General features: G+C 37.4%; 1 protein-coding gene across 5 annotated transcripts; it reads right to left on the bottom strand.

Moving 5' to 3' along the window:
• Positions 1-157: 157 nt before the first annotated feature.
• On the bottom strand, positions 158-18,194 carry ddx17 (DEAD-box helicase 17). Of its 5 annotated transcripts, XM_052600713.1 has the most exons (15): positions 18,057-18,073; positions 17,952-17,974; positions 17,809-17,877; positions 17,463-17,619; positions 15,169-15,265; positions 14,885-15,018; positions 14,718-14,783; positions 14,408-14,549; positions 13,461-13,621; positions 11,625-11,797; positions 11,354-11,464; positions 11,212-11,273; positions 11,064-11,123; positions 3,531-3,764; positions 158-1,433 (listed from the first exon to the last, which is right to left on the bottom strand). In XM_052600713.1, the coding sequence occupies exons 3-15, from the start codon at positions 17,862-17,864 to the stop codon at positions 880-882; spliced, it is 2,007 nt and encodes a 668-aa protein (XP_052456673.1). In that variant the 5' UTR covers positions 17,865-17,877; positions 17,952-17,974; positions 18,057-18,073; the 3' UTR covers positions 158-879. The 5 variants fall into 5 exon arrangements, with proteins under 5 accessions (XP_052456673.1, XP_052456668.1, XP_052456671.1 ...); XM_052600708.1 differs by having other exon boundaries at positions 17,809-17,974; positions 18,057-18,194; XM_052600711.1 differs by lacking the exon at positions 17,952-17,974 and having other exon boundaries at positions 17,809-17,951; positions 18,057-18,179.
• Between the last annotated feature and the right edge of the window lie 1,918 nt (positions 18,195-20,112).

The raw sequence follows: 20,112 nt of genomic DNA, 5'->3' as shown, positions 1-20,112 counted from the left end.
AGCACAGGCTGAGGAGTTGGTGGAAGCGATCCAAACAGACCTTGGATCCAGCATGATCTTGCCCTCCTGTAGCCCCACCTGAGTTTTATCATTTGGATTTATGTCTTTGTTTTTTTGGAGGTAATGAGGTAATAATCAAGCATCAATGACAGCGATCTGAATTGAACTCTTTTATTAAAACTTGTAAAACAAAGTGATTATACAAAAAGAATTTATATTTATTTCCAGGTCCCTTCCAATCAGAGAGGTGGTCTTGTGAACAAATTTGATTCCTCTGAGTCTGTTCAGGATCCCAAGAAGTAGCTGTCTGTAATGCCTGATCATAGGCATACATAGTAATGCATACAATGGTATAATTAAGCATTTGCGTTGGGTATAGTTTAAGATATACTGAAGCATACTAATAGCCTGGTGATATGCTAAGGTAAAAAGTTGGAAATTACCTACAAAAAACTAAATCTCCATCTATTAATTATTCTGCAAGTCTGAGACTGATAACACTGGAGGATGCAAATCTGTTAAGTACTTAAAATATCAATAATCATTAAAAAGTACTGACAAACTAATCAAAAGATTAACCCTTTTTACCTGGGAAAATACACAAAAAAAGTCAAGATATCTAACGATTGTTCTAACTTTTGGGGAACAGATTTGAGAACCACAGAACTCAAAAGCATGGTATTGGACCAGAAGCCCTTCACTCAAGACCCTGGACCACTGGCTTGATTAAATGCAAAGCCATCCTTTTCTACAACAACACAACAGAAAATAAAGAACACACCACGTAACACATAACTATATTCAAAAGTTCAGACTGGAAACAGTAGGTTACTATTACAACAAGAAAAAAAAAACTGAAGATCGTAAAGCCTCTGGATGTTACTTTCTAGGAGGGGGAGGAAGGGGTGGTGGTGGTGAGGCAAATGGGTATTGCCCAGGACCCATGAACCCCATGATAGGCTGCGGTGGAGGAGGGAACTGCTGCGCCATGAGTGGCTGTGGACCTGGCCCAGGCTGAGTTGGTGGTGGAGGTGCTCCAAACAGACCTTGGGGAGGTCCAGCCTGATCTTGCCCTCCTGCACCCCCACTAGCACTACCACTACCACCCCCACTCGGATGTGTGCCTCCCCCTCGGGAGCCATACTGCCCCCCTCCTCCGCCCCCACAGCTCTGGAATTGGTCACCTCCTCCACTGTTGTAGGTGGGTCCTGAGTTGTAATTGTTTCGTCCATCCCTGCTGCGGTCTCTATAAGAGGAGGACATACGGTCGTCACGGCTGCTCCCACCTGACCTTCCATCACGGCTCAAGTTGTTGCTGCGGCTGCCCTTGTTACTTCCGGTTACAGAGCGCATGCGGCGATCGCATTCATCCTGGTACATCATGTTGGGGTTATTTGAGGTTGAGTTGTTGCCACGATAACGCATCCTTCCACCTACGGAAGTAGCCAATGAGAGTCCAGGGATTAGGCTAATGATAAGACATTTTGAAAGACACTTACCTCCAAAAAGGTGACTAGCCTGGAAATGAAGATTTGCACTAAAAGCAGTGTTAATTTCGTTGACGAAGACTATGACGAAAAATATTCGTCAACTAACCTTTTTCACGGACGAAAACTAAATAAAAACTAAATAAAAAGTCAGATATGATGACGAAAAACGTGACGAAATATAACTGACACTTTAGTCAACGAATAAAAATGAGACGAAAATATATGGGAGGGACGAATGGAGAAGAGGTCCAATCAGAGCGAATCTTTGAGGGTAGGTTGATCTATGAAGCAGCCGAGTCATTTTAAAAAGCCGCGGCAAATGCAAGCGCAACAGCTAAACAAACACAGCAGCAGTTACACAGAAAAGAGAACAAAGATGAGTTTGCAGAAATTCGCACAGTTTCGAGGACGTTTTCATAACAGTTAAGTTGTTTACACAGGGAACTACACAGCAACCTTTTGAAATGCCATTGCGACCCAAATTTTTATGGGGTCGTAAATGTATCACTGATTATTTTTGAACCTGCTTATGTGTAATGCTATGTTTTAATATGAGCATTTATAAAAACAGAAATGTGTATTTTAAGAATACGTTTTATAACATGCTCCGAGCATTCAACACATCAAATTGGCTTCAGCCCTGCGATGCGGGAAAGTTGAACTGAGCAGCTGGTGACTCGCGCAACACTGAACCGAGCTCTCGTTCAGGACGTTTGCGTCCTCCTGCACCTGAACGAACAAATACAAATCGCATTTTAAATAAAAATAAGAAAAAGAGCGAAAAGTGAAAGAGCTCAATTCAGCAACGCGGTGTTCTGGTGTTCAGGGAGCAGAAACGCGTCTCAAAGTCTTCTTGCTTTTGTACCGACAACAAATACATACTAAATATGTCGAAATACCCGTCTTGGAAAGTGTGTTCGAAAAAGTCTGTAGTTATGTCTTCAGTGAAAGTAAAGAGTTGGAAAGAAATCGGATGCGTATCTTTATAATGGATGCATTTGTCTCTTAAAGTGACCGCGCCTAATTTACTAGCTCTGCTGTCAATGTCTTTAATGTATGAAAATGAAAGTAAATCACTCACTGCTCTTGATTGAATTACTTTGTAGTTTTAACAAGAATTTATCCAAAGTCAATCCGAAAATCAGATAAAATAGATTATATTGTTTTACTAGTGACTAACAAATACAAAAAAATATATATATTAGGGACCTAAGCATGTTTTGCTTAAGTGTTTCTTTCTTTAATTGCTAATGCAACCTTTTCACACCACAGACTGAACCAAATTAAGCATTGCATCAGACATTATCAAGATGAATTTGTTGTTCTGACACAGTTTAACCCTGAATTATTGTCATATTTTATCACCAATTTCTAAACTTCAGCAAATAAACTGTGATATTGTAAGAAACGTTGAAGGTGTCTGAATACATTTTGGTTTGATTGTGTATTTTATTTTACAGTGAAGACTATGCAGTGCTATTTTAAATGAACAAAAACAAACTAAAAAAATGTAAACTTTGTGTAAATAGCACAAATAAAGAAATAGAATGAACATACAATACAAATATAATATAGGTGGTTGTCTATTTCAATAATACTGTACTTCATCTTGAAAGAATGTCATATGCATTGCATATCATTCAGGACGAATGCATATCTTTTTCAGAGAGCATGTATATTTTTCATTGAGAGCAGGCCTTATGTTTATTTTATAAATACCATTCCATAACAGACTGATGGAAACATTTAGTCAAGTCAACTAAGTTGACTTTGTTCTACTAAAAAAAAAACTAGACTAAGACTAAAAGACTTAAGACTAGACTAAGACTAAAACTCTTATGATATTTAGTCGACTAAAACTAGACTAAGACTAAAACATTTCAGATGACTAAAATGTGACTAAAACTAAATGGTGTGTTATTCAAAAGACTAAGACTAAGACTAAATCCGAATTTGCTGTCAAAATTAACACTGACTAAAAGGACATAATACAAACTGTCATATGAATGCCCCAACTATAGCTCATTTTAAAATGCTCACCTCCCCCTCCCCCACGGCCTGTGTCCACCAGCTGCAGTAGTTTGGGGTTGATGGCCTGTCTAGCCTCCTCAAGAACCCGGACCAGATCACGAGCCTGCCGAAGGTTCCCAGGTGTGAAGAAGGTATAGGCTGTACCTTTGTTGGTGCTGCGGGCTGTGCGCCCAATGCGATGAACGTAATCCTCAGAAGAGTTTGGATAGTCATAGTTGATGACAAATTTAACATCCTCCACATCTTCATGGGGCCAAGGTTAAATAATGGAGGAAGCAAAAAAAATTCAATTAGAAAGTGAGGTAGGCAGAAGGAATGGACCATTGCCTAGCTCACTGCGACAGCAACAGTGGCATTATTTAGCCATCTGGGTTTGGGATTTCATCTCTTAGGAAGCTCTGAATAGGCTTTCAATTTTAAAGTTATCCAATGATATTTATACACTTGAAAATGTTTTAAAGAGTATTTTTGTATGCGGTCATCAGCAGTCAGAAATATTCCACTCTTATATGTATAATAGTGATACACCAAATTTTTTTTTTGTAAACAAAACCTAAAGTTTCCATTGAGCCAAATGTTTCAAATACCAGAGAATAATGTTTAATAATAAATTTATTAAACTGTTTTAATATGCAAGACTCCAAAACTTTTAAATGATATAAAATTACTCTAATTTGTTGTTGAAATAAACATTTAAACTAATAAAAACTTTTCATGACAAACCTTTTCAAACATAGATTGAATAATGACGACAACAGTGTATATACTTGGCAAAATGCTCCTCTCTAGCGTTTTCCCACCTTTTCTCACCCAAGCTATGAATATTGAATGGCTTTCCTGAGGTAAATATAAGTTACTTTTCTTGTTTGAAACCAAATGAGTGATTAAATATGTAATGATACATTTCAGTAAGTTGTAACATTTCTTTTAACACCTGATGGTCAAATTTATTCTGTTATGCAACTAGCAGTAAACAGGAAGAGATGGCTGGTTCACGGACACTGTGCTGTTACTTAACTGATATTGTTGGAGCAATATGCCGCACCACACCAAAGAGAGTCAATATTACATTGTCTTAAATTTCATTATAAAACTGACAAAATCTGAAAGTATTTGTTTCATGTTCAAAGTAACAAAGCGCAACGCTTACTGTGAATACTGGATAACAGACACTACAAATAATGTTTTGAAAAGTTTTGTTAATGCGTTAAATAAAAACATCCCAGACTGAGATCTTGGTTCTCAGTCAAAATATTTCTGATTGCTAAAATTTTGGTGCATCACTATAATATTAATCATTCAGAAAAAAGTCTGCCTTAAAGTCAACTTAAAGAGAGTCTCACTAGCCGATTTTTCTGTCAATTTCCAATGGAGAAACTCGTTGAAGCATTAAGTCCTTGCTGTGATTTGAAGAAGGGATGCTTTTGGATATAGCACAGAGCTTCTGAAGAACTGACAAGTCACAGTCCTGCTTGGATCTAATCCAAACCTTTTTCTCAACAGCCGCAGCTGTTTACTCCTGCAAGATTCTTTCTTTACATTGATCATCCCAGTTATCAGGAAAGATATAGAAGTCCACATGAACCATTTCCCGATTTCATAAAACACTCTTCAAATCATTCAAATAAACATCAACCTAACCTAACAGAAGAGAACAAAATATATTTTCAGTCGGCTAGTGAGACACCACCTTAAGCAGACAAACACAATAGAATAAAATAAGACAAAACTTTAGACTTTGAAGACTTGCTACTTACCTATTCCATAGATAAACAGCTTATCTAACCTCAATTATTACATTAAATATCAATACATTAACAATATGATTTAGTTTATATCAAAACTAATTGCGTCAAGCAACACTTGAGGTGGTATTAAAGAAGAGAAATGTCAGGAGTTTGTTAAAGGTCTTTTTTTTTTCTTCTGGACACACAGCATATTAAAAGTCTGTTTCTCATTACGGTTCAAAAGGGGCTCTAACAACACTGCTATTGACCCTAAAAGAAAACAGTCTCCTTTTAGAAAATGATAATGATAGATAATACTATTTAGGATATCTCAATAAAAATGAAATGTGCTATACATATACAGTACAATAATGGTCTAATATACCATGGCACTTACCACACACACGTTTAAACATACTTAAAGGACATTTGCCACACTATGGAAACAGATCTCATGAACAGGGCAGTGACTAGGGCACGATCAGGTACTTACCCTAGGTTAGGTTATTCTTGGCTGGGATCAGTCCTGGGTCCCGTGGAGCGGCCCAAGAGGAAGAGGTTAATGTGGGCTCACGCGCTGAGCTGCCCCCCCTTCACCCTCGGCCCTGTCCCAGCAACGCCAGGCGGGAGCAGAACCGGCTCTGCCCCAGTTCTCTCTCTCTCACTGGGTTGCAGGGCCTCCACAAACCGGACCGGACTGTATCCAGCACTCTTAACTTTCTCTCTCCCTCTCTTAATCACTCCGTGGCCATTTGGCCCCAGATCTATCTTAGGGGCAGACTTTTCTGGAATCTAACAGAGCTCTAAGGGGCCATAGGATCCTTTGAGATTTTTTAATGGCCAATCAAGAGTTTGAGGTAAAAAAAAAAAAAAAAGAAAAAAAATTTAAGCAAGTTGATGCCACTAGCCCTTAAGAATACAGATACATAGGGGAGCAGCTGAGGGTGTCTATCCATATCAAGAAATGTGCTTGTGTCTGATAGAGCTCTGGTTACATGGTAGAGGGAGGCCACTGTGTCAAAATAGCACAGCTTGCCTAGGCTGCCTGTTAGGAAGTCAAAAATCCTGAAGGGGAAAAAGAACAGTAATAGTGTAAGACCCTCTGGGCATAACCCAAACAAAACAAAATAGCAATTTCTAATATCTGGTTTAACAATGATCTCACAAAGAATAAGAGTGATTGCAAAAAAAAAAAAGTGATAACATTTAAAGGTGTCATATGATGCGATTTAAATTTTTCCTTTCTCTTTGGAGTGTTACAAGCTCTTGGTGCACAAAGAAGATCTGTAAAGTTGCAAAGACTTAAGTCTGAAATCCAAAGAGATATTCTTTATGAACGTTAAGTGTCAACCGCGCCAACCTAAAATGGCTCATTCTGACATGCCCCCACATGTCTACGTCACGATATGGGAAGATCTGTATAACTGCATAAGTTGTTGCCGCCGCCGGCATGTAATTATGTCCCCACTGGATGCCTCATTTGTAATGGGTTTTATTGGTTTTGTCTCGTTGCGACGGACTCTGCATCACAGTTTGTTATGGGGCTAAAAAAATTTGTCACACGTTTTTAGGCATTCGGCCAAATCACAACGCACTGGATAGTTGGCCAATCAGAGCACACCTCACTTTTCAGAATGATGAGATTTGTAAAAATCGCTGCATTTCAGAAAGGAGGGGCATAGAGGTGCAACAATAATGTACATTATGTGGAAAATGTTTTTTTTTTTTTACTTTCAACCGCATAAACACATTGCATTACACAAAATACACAAAACAATGTTATTTTTGCCAACGTCATATGACCCCTTTAAGTAAAATATTTCAGAGAAAATAAATAAAAAAAATTCTGACCATGACTATTGATTAACATCTTGCTAAATAACTGGACACGTGCACACATTTGTTCAGGAAGGAGACTGGAAATAGGACCCAGGGAAGAGGGAAGGACTGCAGCTCCCCTAGATCCGTGCTAGGGTCAACAGCGAGCCGGTGAGCCCCACATGCGTGAGGGTTTTTATATCAGTAACAAGAAACAGACAGCACAACTTTATCATTTTTGAACAGCTTTTGAATATGGAAACTGGAATAGCAGCCCTCCAGTCAGTCACCGTCAGCCCAGAGTCATTTTTATAATTAAATGTGAACCTGACAATTCATAAATATGTGTATTGCTCAAAACAAGTGAAGCCTGGAAAGAAAAGCTAAGATAGTAAAGGATACGAGAGAAAGAAGAGATGCTGAAGGTAAAAATATCCAACTAAAGGATCACAAAATGTACTGTACATGATGTTTTTCCAACTGCAAATGAAAAAGCATTAAAGGTGGGGTAAACGATTTCTGGTAGCCAACGTTGACTTTTGAAATCACCAAAAACAAACATGCCCCTACCCCAAATCTCGCCCAATTTTACACCCCACACATACGTACACAACCCAGGCATTGATTAGCTCTGTGTAACAACACAAAAAAAATGTAACACCATGTCTACACCGCGAGTGGTGCTGTGCGACAAAATACTATGGAAACACTATGGAACTTCTTATAATCAGTGATACGGTCTACAACATAGATGTACATTACATTGCATTTACAATTATTCATTTAGCAAATGTTTTTTTTCAAAGCGACTTACAAATGAGGACAATGGAAGCAATCAATATTGTTATACAAGTGCTATAACAAGTCTCAGTTAGTTTAAACGCAGTTTAAAATGATTAATAAATGAAGAGAAAACAGGTAGAATACAAAAAGATTAGAATGCTAATTAGATTTTTTTTTTAAAGAATAGAATTAGAATAGTGAGTGCTAAAGTTAGAGAGTCAAATAAAGATAGAAGAAAAGGGGTTTAAGCCGATTCTTGAAGATGAGTTGGGCAGGTCATTCCAACTCATTTAATTTAAAAGTCAGTAAAAGTGACTTTGTCCTTCTTTGGGATGGTATAATCAAGTGACGTTCACTTGCAGAATGCAAGCTTGTAGAGGGCACATAATTCTGAAATAATGAATTTAGGTAAAGGGGTGCAGAGCCAGTGGTTGTTGTGTTGGCAAACATCAATGCCTTGAATTTTATGCCAGCAGCTATTGGTAGCCAGTGAAAATTGATAAACAGAAATGTGACGTGTATTCTTTTTGGTTCATTAAAAATTAATCTTGCTGATAGAGCACTGCAATAGTCCAGCCTGGACAGAACAAGAGTTTGAACAAGGAGTTGTGCAGCATGGTCTACACTAGATGCGGCACAGCACGACACAACAAATACATGAAAGAAAACTTCATGCCTTAAGCATTCTGTTGTTCCGCAGATGGTTTCCTCTTGTTTTTTATCCGCCATCTCTATCTTTCTATCACTCGGCTTGGCTAATGTCTGTCCTGTGCACTGAACGCTGTCTCCTCCACATCATGACCAGACACAACCCTTACTGCTGATTGGCTACAAGTTTGTGTTGCTACTCGGCCTAAATAATTTTTCTAAAGGGTTTTTGAAAAAAATACTTACCCCACCTTTAAGGTTCAAACCAAGAGAATTTAAAATTTAGGTGACTATTTTAAATTTAAGCACCATGCATTAAAACTTCTGTTCCTAACTGAAGTCTGACAAACCTTAAGCCCAAAATACACATCAGTTGTCCGCATTTTGCAACCTATTGTGGACAGTCTGTGACAATTTTTGTCCTCAGCAGGGTCCACGGATGTCCACGCACACTGCTTGCATCTGTGCAGACTTTTGCACACACAACAGCCAATGTACAAATATTTGAGTGATTAAAAAGAAAGATTCACTAGTGGAAGGCTCGCATGGTCAACTGTGCATGAGGCAGAGTAGACTGTGAAAAAAATTTAAGTATACTGGAGCCTTTAAATTCATGTAATACAGTATTCTTCTCCCTTTATTCATCAAGCTAGAGCTAAAGAAAAATAAAAGGGGCGTTCAAACTGATAGTGATTAAATCACAAGATGTTGCTGAGTTTCTGGGATGTTGGTTGCTACTTGACTAATAACTATTCAACTGTATCAGGTGGTGGATCAATAATAATAATTTTTTACAAAGATTCACAGCTCATTTTTATGAAGTTGAGGTCCACTTAACTTTGTTGCATCACCAAACATCACATCGGTGGAAACTGCCAACTTTAAAAATAAATGGCATAGCCATTGCAAATAGTTTTCGGTGAGAACACCCCTTCACCTTTTCAAAGGCATGTTTTAAATTTCACCAATTTTCCATCAGAGTGAGGCATGGACCATGCTTCATTGATATGTTACTGATGTTGTTATTCATATGATATGATGTTGGGTGTTCTTATTTGCACTGTCATTAAAATAGTACGCTCATAAATCACTCATCCTCAAGTCATCCTAGGTGTATATGATGGACGTGCAAGGGAGAGATCAAAACAAAACAATGATCACTAATTAGTAGTACAAAATTAAGAATGCCGGAGGATTTGTGTGTGTGAGAAACACTTTTTTTTAAAATGGATGGGCGCTTTTTATTTATAAATGCACCGCAATAGGGCTGTGCGATTTTTATTTTGACACATATTGCGATTGTGATTTGATTAGCGATTTTAAATTTGCAAAGTCAAGCTTCAGCTCAATATTGTCAATAATGTGCAGCAAAAAAAAAAAAAAAAACGGAAATTGTTAGTTTCCATGAAACCATTACAAAATTCATTTTTGTGTCATTATTCCAATAGAAATTACTGTTGTTATATCAAATACAATTCCCATTATAACCCTGAAATCCTTTGTGTTTTGGGAGGAGTTCTATATATTTATATAGTTTTTTTCAGCAGACAAGAATATAATGGTAAAACTAATCTTATAGAATTAACTTAGTTACTGAATTTCACTGGAAATAGAAATTTTATATATAAATAAAGAACTATTTATTTAATCAATTATTAAAATATTACGTTACACTGTATTTGGAATTTTAAGGACAAGTGGAAAAAAGTGCTGAATGTTTCATTTCATTCAAGTGAAATCAGCAAGCAGTTAGACTGAATTTACATTCATTTTAAACGCGGAGCCAGGCGCATCAGGTTGCGCGCCTGCATCGTGCCTCATCCGTGCTGCCAGATGCGCTCGTGGAGATTTGTGGTGCAGGGCCGTGCATGAATATAACCAAGCTTTACGAAACAGGCTGCGTGAGTTCAGGAAGTGTGAACGACTCCTCTATGATGCAGGATTCGCACCGCGTGGGGAAGCATTCAGAGACACAGGCTGTGTGTGCGGTCTTCTGAATTGGGAATAGCGAACATGCAAAAAGAGATGCTCTTGATATGCATTGTGACACAATGTCTCAAATGCGATTTAGATTTTGATTAATCGCACAGCCCTACACCGCAACACGATGCCATCAACCATCAACCAGTGCCATCAACAGCTTGAAAGATCAAAGACAATTTTTAATACAACTCTGACTGGATTTATCTGAAAGAAGAAAATCATATACACCTAGGATGACTTGAAGGTAAGTAATATATAATTTTGGGGTGAACTAACCCTTTAACTTGAAAACACTGTATGATTAGTTGTTTGCAGGGATGCAAACACAGGATGTCAAAAAGGTGAGACAATTACATTTCAGAGGACATGCTTCAGTATTAATTTTTTTTGTGAAAGAATAAGCTTCAAAGACACAGCTAACATTTTATAAGTAAAAATATGTGACTGAATGTGCCAATGTTGTAGTTGTCAGTGTGTTCTCTATATACTGTCTGAATTATTTACTTGATATCAAAAAACATTCAGTTCTGTATTAAAAAAATTCAGATAAGGTTCTGGATAAGCATGAAGTATCAGAACATACCCAGACCCCGTGAGGCAACGTCAGTAGCAATCAGAATTGGAGCTTTTCCACTGCGGAACTCTGGAAATACAAGGTCCAACACAATGAGAACCGGCAGACCAAATTGTGATAGCCTTCTTTAATAAAATATGAAGCTTAAAAGCTTTACCTGATAATACCCAGTCCCTCTCTGGTTGGCTCTTGTCACCATGAATACACATTGCAGGCCACCTGAATAAAGACAACACACATCACATCAGCATTTTATATGAATTTTATTTAAAATATGAGGGATTGTAAAGATTTCTCACCCATCTCTTCGCATCCTCCCAGTAAGTTCATCACAACGTTTCTTTGTCTCGACAAAGATGATGGTTTTGTTCTCCTTTTCAGCCATGATTTCCTCCATAAGCTGAATCAGCCTTTAAGCACAAAAACATTTCTTTGAAACATTTTCATCCTGAATTGTGCAAGCAAACAGGAAAGTAAACCAAAACAAATTACAATACCTTAATAACTTAATAAAAGCTCATATAATGTCATATCCAATACTTAATTAGATACATGGTTAAATCAGCTCACTTCATGTCTTTTTCATTCTCCATGCAGACATCCACTATCTGCAGGATGTTGTGGTTTGCACTCAGTTCTAGAGCTCCTATATTGATCTGGACATAGTCATGGAGGAAATCTTCAGCCAGCTGACGAACTTCTTTAGGCCAGGTAGCACTCCACATGAGAGTCTGTCTGTCAGGCTGAAGGAAAAAGGAATAGCAGAAAACAAAATTATATGTACGCGTGTATTTTTTTTTTGACACACCTTCTAATGCCCAGTAATATGATAAAATTTACCGAGCAAAATGTTTTTTAACCGGCCATGAAACTCTTATTGCAAAAACAGACAGTTATTACCACTACAATAACTAAACATATTTACAATGCTTTTAATTTGTCCTGCTGGTGCGTTTTCCTTTAATTTTCCCTATTAATTATAGCCATTCAACATTAGAGTATAATTGAAAGCCATTATTTTTATATATTAGTATATAACAACTTTTAATTTAAGTTATTTTAAAGCAATCTTCACACCAACTATATTATATATGCATAAACTATACATATTAATCTTTATTCAAGCTATAAAAGTTAATCAGCAGCCAGAAAAGTCCAAGGATTTATCTTTTTCTTTTATTATTTGATTTACATCAGTGATAGACTTCAGCAGGTTCACTTTAAAATCAGCGCTGTCTCTTCAAAACCTGATGCATAAGACGCAGATCTGACACATGACACCAACTTTTACGGTCATTTAAAACTGGCTGTTGTTTTCACTTCCTTGCATTGTTCGTAATTCTTAAAAAGTTATACCCGCCAGCTGGTGACTGACACTTTTACATGGACTCACCAACGCTGATTTTTACTCACAGCTGGCGATTGGCGAGTGTTAATTTTAGACCCTGTATATAAATATACACAGTGCACACACATATATTATGTAAACACATTTTTATATTGGAAGCGATTAAACATGATCATACGTCAGAGTAGCGCGATTAGTGACGAATGCGGAGAGAAAACAAAACAAAACGCTGGTCACGAATTAGAAGTACAAACTGAGGATTTGCAAGGACAAATGTCTGAGGATTTCGATATAAACCAACAAGAGACTGGTTTTCTTTTGCTAAATTACGGAAACTTTGCTTCCTTTGCTCCTATAAACAAACTTGCGAGACTAGCATATCTCAGAGGTGTGCGCATTGCGCATACGTCCTGCATCATCCGCCAGAACGCTTTCCACGTATGACAGATAACGGAGCTGAGAGAAAAAGTGTTTATTATATTTGAAATATTGATATTTTTCTTACAAAAATTAATTTATTCTTTATTCACCTGCCAGAGCCGTGTGAGGCAAGTTTTATTATGGATGTACGCACTTTATTTGACGACTTATAGACTACTTATAGAATTGAACTGAAAGAAATGAACTGGTAGAATTGAACTGAAATAAATTTGAATAAACTTCATATTTATTGTTCATTGCACTGATGTCAGACTCATTTTGGATAATAAAGTTTATTGTTAAATGCCCTGCCTCCATTACATATCTTCATCGCAATATTATAAGTGTTTAATCACCACATTTGAGTGATCATTGCAAAAGAAATGTGTTTATGTATATATATTCTGTTTATGTAAATACTGTATTCTATATATACACTACCAGTAAAAAGTTTGGACACACTAATGGGAAAGCATCCAAAATTTTGACTGGTATTGTACAATAATATACACAAACAATATTGTTTTTATACTCCCTAATATCAGTATCGGCCCCCAAAAAACTATATTGGTCAGGCTCTAGTTAACATCCGTTAACTTTCAAATACTGTACATGTTCCAAGTGAAAACTGTACTTACTCTAATTTGGTCAAGAATTTTGCGGATTTGGGGTTCAAATCCCATGTCCAACATACGATCAGCCTCATCCAGCACTAGGTAGGTGCAACGGCGCAGGTTGGTTTTTCCTACCTCCAGGAAATCGATCAGACGGCCAGGTGTGGCAATGCAGATTTCAACACCTTTAGGAAGTCAAATAATTTTTATTGAAAGAAAAGCCCTTAAGTGTTGCTGGTCAATTAATCCAAAGATAATCACAGTTATGATTACACTTGTTCAGGAACAGGGTTGAGAACCACAGTTCTATTCTCCTAAGCTCACCTTTTCCCTACAGCCCATGACACTTTGCACAATTTATGGAAGAGTAACTTCCATTGAAAAGTTGACAATCAGCGACTACCAATGAAATGGTTTGAAGTTATGCTTTATGAATGCAATAACACACTTAACATTTTCTAAATATCATTTTCTAAAATGAGGTGATGTTTTTCTCCTCACCCCTCTATCATTAGACATAAAAAAATTAAAAGCAGACCAAGACTCAGAGCTCAGATCAGTCCTAATACAGCAACATTACAGATGTCTTAAATATTACTGTTGTAATATATTTAAGTCTATATCAGAGCATTCCAGTAAATTATTCATGGGATAACATTAATTAAATTGGGAGAGCAGGCCGACATTATTTTCCAGAAGGATAAAAATAGAGCATGACAGAAAATGTACAGCTCATTTGGTCAAACTGACCAGGATTACTGTGTGCTATTTTTTATGTACATTTAGTCTGACAGCAAGTAAAAAATAAAAACTCTCAAAAAAAACTTCTCAGAGTAATCATGATTATAATTTTGAGCAAAATAACCTCTATTATCATTTCTTCCTTTATTATGCAGACCTAAAAGATGATAATATCAATATACATTTACAACAGGTAAATAAAAGTTGTAGATGTAGGTTAATTCGCATACCTCTTTCTAAATCTCTGATCTGTGGACCCTTAGGGGCTCCACCATACACACAGGTACTCTTGATCCGAGATGACTTGCCATAGTCATAAGCCACTTGCTGCACCTGCTGGGCTAATTCACGTGTCGGTGCCAACACAAGACACTAAACAGAACAGAGAGCAGGAAAAAATGTCATAAGTCTGAAGAATGTGCTAACAAAGCACTATGGATTCATTCTGGTTCTACAGTACATAAAAAAAAAACTATTGTATATTGTTCCAGTTCTTAATCAGTGCCTAATTATTGAGGTAAAAGTTGTTTGGCAACTTACAATGGGCCCATCCCCTCTCTCCAGGTAGGGTTGATGGTTAATATGCACTATGGCAGGCAGCAGATACTGTTGAGGATATTGAAATGAGGAAACATGAGATCACTTGGGATGGATACTTGAGTATGTGCATTTTCTATGGCTGCAGGTTATAAATATGGAACTCTTACAGCCAGTGTTTTTCCGGAGCCGGTCTGAGCAATGCCCACCATGTCCCTGCCACTGAGAGCCAAAGGAAAACCTTGAGCCTGGATAGCAGTGGGCTCCTTAAAGTTCTGCTGCAGCAGCACGTCCATCACATATTCTTATAACACAGAAACATCACTTTAATATTGTTGTATGAAATCACTGCTCTACAAGACCTGATGTATTTTTAACATCAACTTTGTACTATGAACAATTCCACTCAAAATCGGTACTAAATAACAGGGATTCTCATATGAATTAAACTCACGAGGGAATTGAGCTTGATGGAAGCTGGTGACAGGCTTTGGACAGCCAGAGCCTCTGACGGTAATCTCTTTCTTCCGGCAAAATTCTTCCACATCATACTATTCAATATAAAATGAAATACAAATATTTCAAATAAAAAGATAAAAGTGTGATAAAAATCAAGGCAAAATTTAAGTACACAAAAGTGCACTAAATTGATTTACCAAAATAACAGTGTTAGTACATTTGAAGCCATCATATATACATACATGCAGTGGAGATCAAAATTAGAGAACAATCTATAAATACTAGGGGTGTAACGGTACGTGTATTCGTACCGGACCGTTTCGGTACGGTGCACCCGTGTACCGAAATGACCGAATGCAATATTTTGTAGGTAGAACATATGTACATTTTCGTGTTTCCACACGAACATATTAAGTGGCGAAAGTCTCCGGGTTCAGCACAAATCCCGTCCTGCACCTGATTCTAACATTTTCAAAAGGCATCACGCGAGTGTGAACATCACTACAACTAGGAAAACAAAAAGACCGTAATTCAAATGCAGCTCCCATCGGCATTTAAACAGACCTTTGCTCTTAATTCCGATCGGGCCAATGCTATAACGAAATCTGAGCAGGTCTAAAAACTGAAACTGTTGTTGCTGCACTTTACACTTTGGAAAAGTTATATATATATTTTTTTTTAAATATGAGCAGGCCTACAAGCTGGAATTGGTAATGCTGCACTGTAATCATAGTTATTTATTTATATTTTTCATTATATTTTATTATGTGATATTGGTTTGAGACTAAGATCATTTTATTTAGTGGAGAACTTTGCAGCAGTATTTTATTTCTTATTCTTTTTGTAATGTATATATATATGTAATTTTTTTTTTATTATTATTAAAAAAGTTAAAAAAAGTACAGTAATAAACAACCAGCAGTTTAATGTTTGCATTTCTTTCCCTTACTGTACCGAAAGTGAACCGAACCGTGACTTTAAAACCGAGGTATGTACCGAACCGTGATTTTTGCGTACCGTTACACCCCTAATAAATACTTAATTCTTTTCTGAAATATTGATAATCTTTCTCGCTTAAAATTTGAAGGAGTTTTAGCTGTAGACTGTGATGAGTGGGGCGGGGCCAAAAGACGTGGGAACAGGAGCGAGGGTGGTGGAGTGATTGGAAATGAGCGAATGTTTGAGGGTTATACATCTGATAGAGTAAACCACTTTAAACTATGCGTGTTAACTATAGCTTATGAGTCATTTTAAAGCCCTTAATATAAGCATGTCTCATGTTTAGGACAAATTGGATTATGCACTTTCCCCTTCAGCAGCTCACTCTGTGTCCTCTACTGTTTTACAGCGTGCATGTATCAAACTACTGTATATCGATATATGCGGTACTGCCTCATACCATATTGCTTGTAAAAAATATATCAATACATCGTACAAACCTGATATAAAGTTATATAGTTACAGGTCAAGCCTTAGTTACAGCTGTCAAGGAAATGTAGAGTCTCTTGCTTTGAGTGACTTTAGCGCATCCGTGACTGCAGGACATCTATAGTTTCTCACACTGCACTGGTGTGATCTTGATCCACTCTTCTTCCTCTCGTAGTTTGGTACCTCTAGTGGGTATAGTAGCCATAACTTCGTCGCCCAGGATTCTCCAGAGATTTTCATTCAGGTTTAGATTAACTGTTCAGCTGTATGACGGGGAGCATTGTCTTGCATGTAAACCGCAGGCTGGTTGGGAGTTGTTCGCTGGGAAGGAACTGCATGCTGGTTCTGATAAACATTTTCATTCAACCTGCCATGGAGATAACTGCGCTGACTCCGACGTCACAAGCCAAAAACGCCAGTTTCGCTGTCTACACATTAACACTGCAACCAAGTTTTTCTTAATCTTTACCCTGGCAGGCGTTTTCAAACATTTTCGGTTTCAGTGACCTGGCGCTGCGTTTGCATGTGGACGAACAGCTAAACCGTGTATAAAAAGCTGCAGTTTTAAAAAATAACCATGTGTTTGTGTGGACAGGGCCTAAGTGTTCTCTATTATGATCAGAGTTATTTTTCAAATATCTCATTTAAGTTTTTCATCAGTGCTTCAGAATACAATTTATGAAATATGCTTAAAAAACTGCCCTTCTACTCCTGTTAGGATAACTTTAAACAGGATCAAGCAGTGACCTTGAAATTTAGGAAATTGTATGTTGTTCTCTAAATTTGAACTCCATCGTGTGTGTGTGTGTGTGTGTGTGTGTGTGTGTGTGTGTGTGTGTGTGTGTGTGTGCTATATATTACCTGACTCATGTGATGAACCTCTGGGTGTTCACTGTAGAAGTTCTTCTCAAACTTGGGTAGCTGATCAAGGTCCCATTTCTTCTTCCTCAGCCGATCTCCTGGATTCCCAAACTTCTTGGGTGGAGGTGGGGCAACTCGACTGGATCCAAAGCGAGGCCTGTTAAAGATTCATGCATGAATACTGCCAGTGATAAACGCTGTTTGCCAGAAGTGTATGGACAAGTAGCTAAATCTGTTACTGGGACCATATAATTAAAAGCCTAATATCTCGTCTCCATATAAACTGATATTAATAAATGTTTTATACACATTAATAAACAAACATCGATTAAATGTAAAGGCCCACCCCCTGTCCCGTCCTCGATCTCTGTCTCGGTCTCCATATGATGAACTGCCTCTCATCTCGTTAACCTTGCTGTAAAGTAAGACCACGGCAGAATGATCACTGTTTCCTCCAGAACAAAACGAAGTAGTTAACGCTGGTCCTACCTGGTTTGTGGAAATGTGTATTTCTGAAATCGGTAAAGATGTAATATGTTGAATGAGGGTGTTTTAGACAAAGTTAGGGTGCAGATTTTGCGTGCAAATCCTTACATAATGACTTTAACGAACAACCCCGCGAAAAGTATGCCAGCTTTGTGCTAAAACAACATCTTCGTGCGTTCTCGGTGTAGTAAAATGTCGCCTACAACTATGCAATTGGGCCCGCCCCGTTTAGTGTCGTAGTGTTTATACGTAGGGCTCTATTGAGAGTACACAAATAAAGCAACGAAAACCGCGTAGTGTGGTGATGAATTCGCTTAAAGACGTAAAAACCGGAGGTTGGACTCAAAACAAAGATGAACCTAACGGATTGTACTAATCTCTCAATAAGCATCTGTTAAAACAAATTGCGCACTGGATGACTGGACGAGTCTGTGCGTAACAACGCTGTCGTTTAAATGCATATATACAAATTGCAAAACAGTTTTATAGTAGCCACTGCAAAAGACGAAGCTGTGCTAGAATCTTTTTTTTATCCTTAACCACAAACGATTGTTATTGGTCAGCAGTCAGCCGCGCAGAGAAAAGTAACAGTTACCACGTGAGAGCGACGTGTCACAAACAAGTTAAACATTCGTCCGCTCACGTGTTACAAAGAGAAAAACAACAACAACAAAACCTAAATGATAGACACAGACTGTGTTAGACTCATCTTGTTAAATTAAACACAACGTTATGCAATTTTATTTGGTCCTACAAAATAAATACAAGAGATAGAAGCTGGGAACAATAATGACGAGAAGGACTTAATGGCAAGAATAAAACATGGCAAAAAAAAGAAATGTTGTGTCCATCATTGAATCCAAAATAAAATGTAAACAGAGCTTCATTTTATTATGGTTTACCACAAAATGAATATGAGGGTCTTTTGCTAGGCATTACTCTTAGGTCTATTTTAGGTCAATGTTTATGTCCATTTTCTTTATTTTTCTTAGCCTACTCCTTTTTCCTTTTACCTTGTAAACATTTAACATTTATTGCTAGTACTTTTATTTTTCTCTTTTCTCTAGTTTGTCTTTTTATATTTTAATCAACCTGTGGTAGATTGTTTTTGCACTGTTTTTGTTGTACACAGCTAAGGCAATACAAATGTATAATACTTGTCATATCAGTAGACCATCAATGCACTTTTTTTATTTGAAATAGCATTTATGATACTATTGTTTATATATGTATATATATATGTATTCATGTGTTATTGATACGTAAACTTCAACTGACTAAATATTAAGTTCCCATTTTTTCCATTCATACAGACAGGAGCTATACTTGCATGGCTAGAAATAGCTGTGACATTATGAATATATAGGGGCTCATGGGAAATTCCTGAGAGAACCCAACCCATGGTATAGACCCTCCCCTAGGAATTTAGATAAAGAAATGGCAGTTTGCATGTTTTTTCTTGAGTAGTCTTCCACCATGTGCTCCCTTTTCCACCTAATAAAAAGATATGCAGTTGGAGATACTAAATTGTCTGAGTGTTTGTGTCTGTGTGAGCCCAGCAACTGGCTATCTGTCCAGAGTATTCCCTTTCTGTGACCCAAGATGCTAGGATAGGCAACCATCTTAAAAGCAGTTAGTTTTAAAAGCATTATAACAAGCTTAATAGCTTGTTATTACTGTTCATGATATCTCACTTGAAGTAGAAAGTTCTTCAGCGAACTGGATAGGGAGATAGCGTGACAACAAATCATTAGATATTGAGCAGAGAATTAGCGTAAGCAATAGCACAAAACACTCTGGAGAAGTGCAGAGCAAGCATAGATAAAGGCTGAATAGAGAGGAGTGAGAACATGCAAGAAAACAACAAGCAGCTGCACTGATTTCCAAAAACAATCAGCTGCGGGCATCTGTCACATGGAGAAAGGAAAACATAAACAAAGCCAGAAAGAGAGAGCTCAAAACAAGATTCATAAATACAATTTCTTTACATATACTTTACATTAAATTGTGTTTCTAAATTAACTTCCATGGCTGTTAAGCTTACTTGTGAAAAACGGACAGTTTCATTAAATGAATAATCACATATTATCAAAAATGAAAGACAAGCTTGAATGAAAGACAGATTTGAATATAAAATTCCACATCGTACAATCTTTTATAAATC

This window comes from Carassius gibelio, chromosome A6 (genome assembly GCF_023724105.1).
Source record: "Carassius gibelio isolate Cgi1373 ecotype wild population from Czech Republic chromosome A6, carGib1.2-hapl.c, whole genome shotgun sequence".
Lineage (NCBI taxonomy): Eukaryota > Metazoa > Chordata > Actinopteri > Cypriniformes > Cyprinidae > Carassius > Carassius gibelio.
The sequence above is the reverse complement of the archived record's forward strand: the minus strand, read 5'-3'. Positions and strand labels throughout refer to the sequence as shown.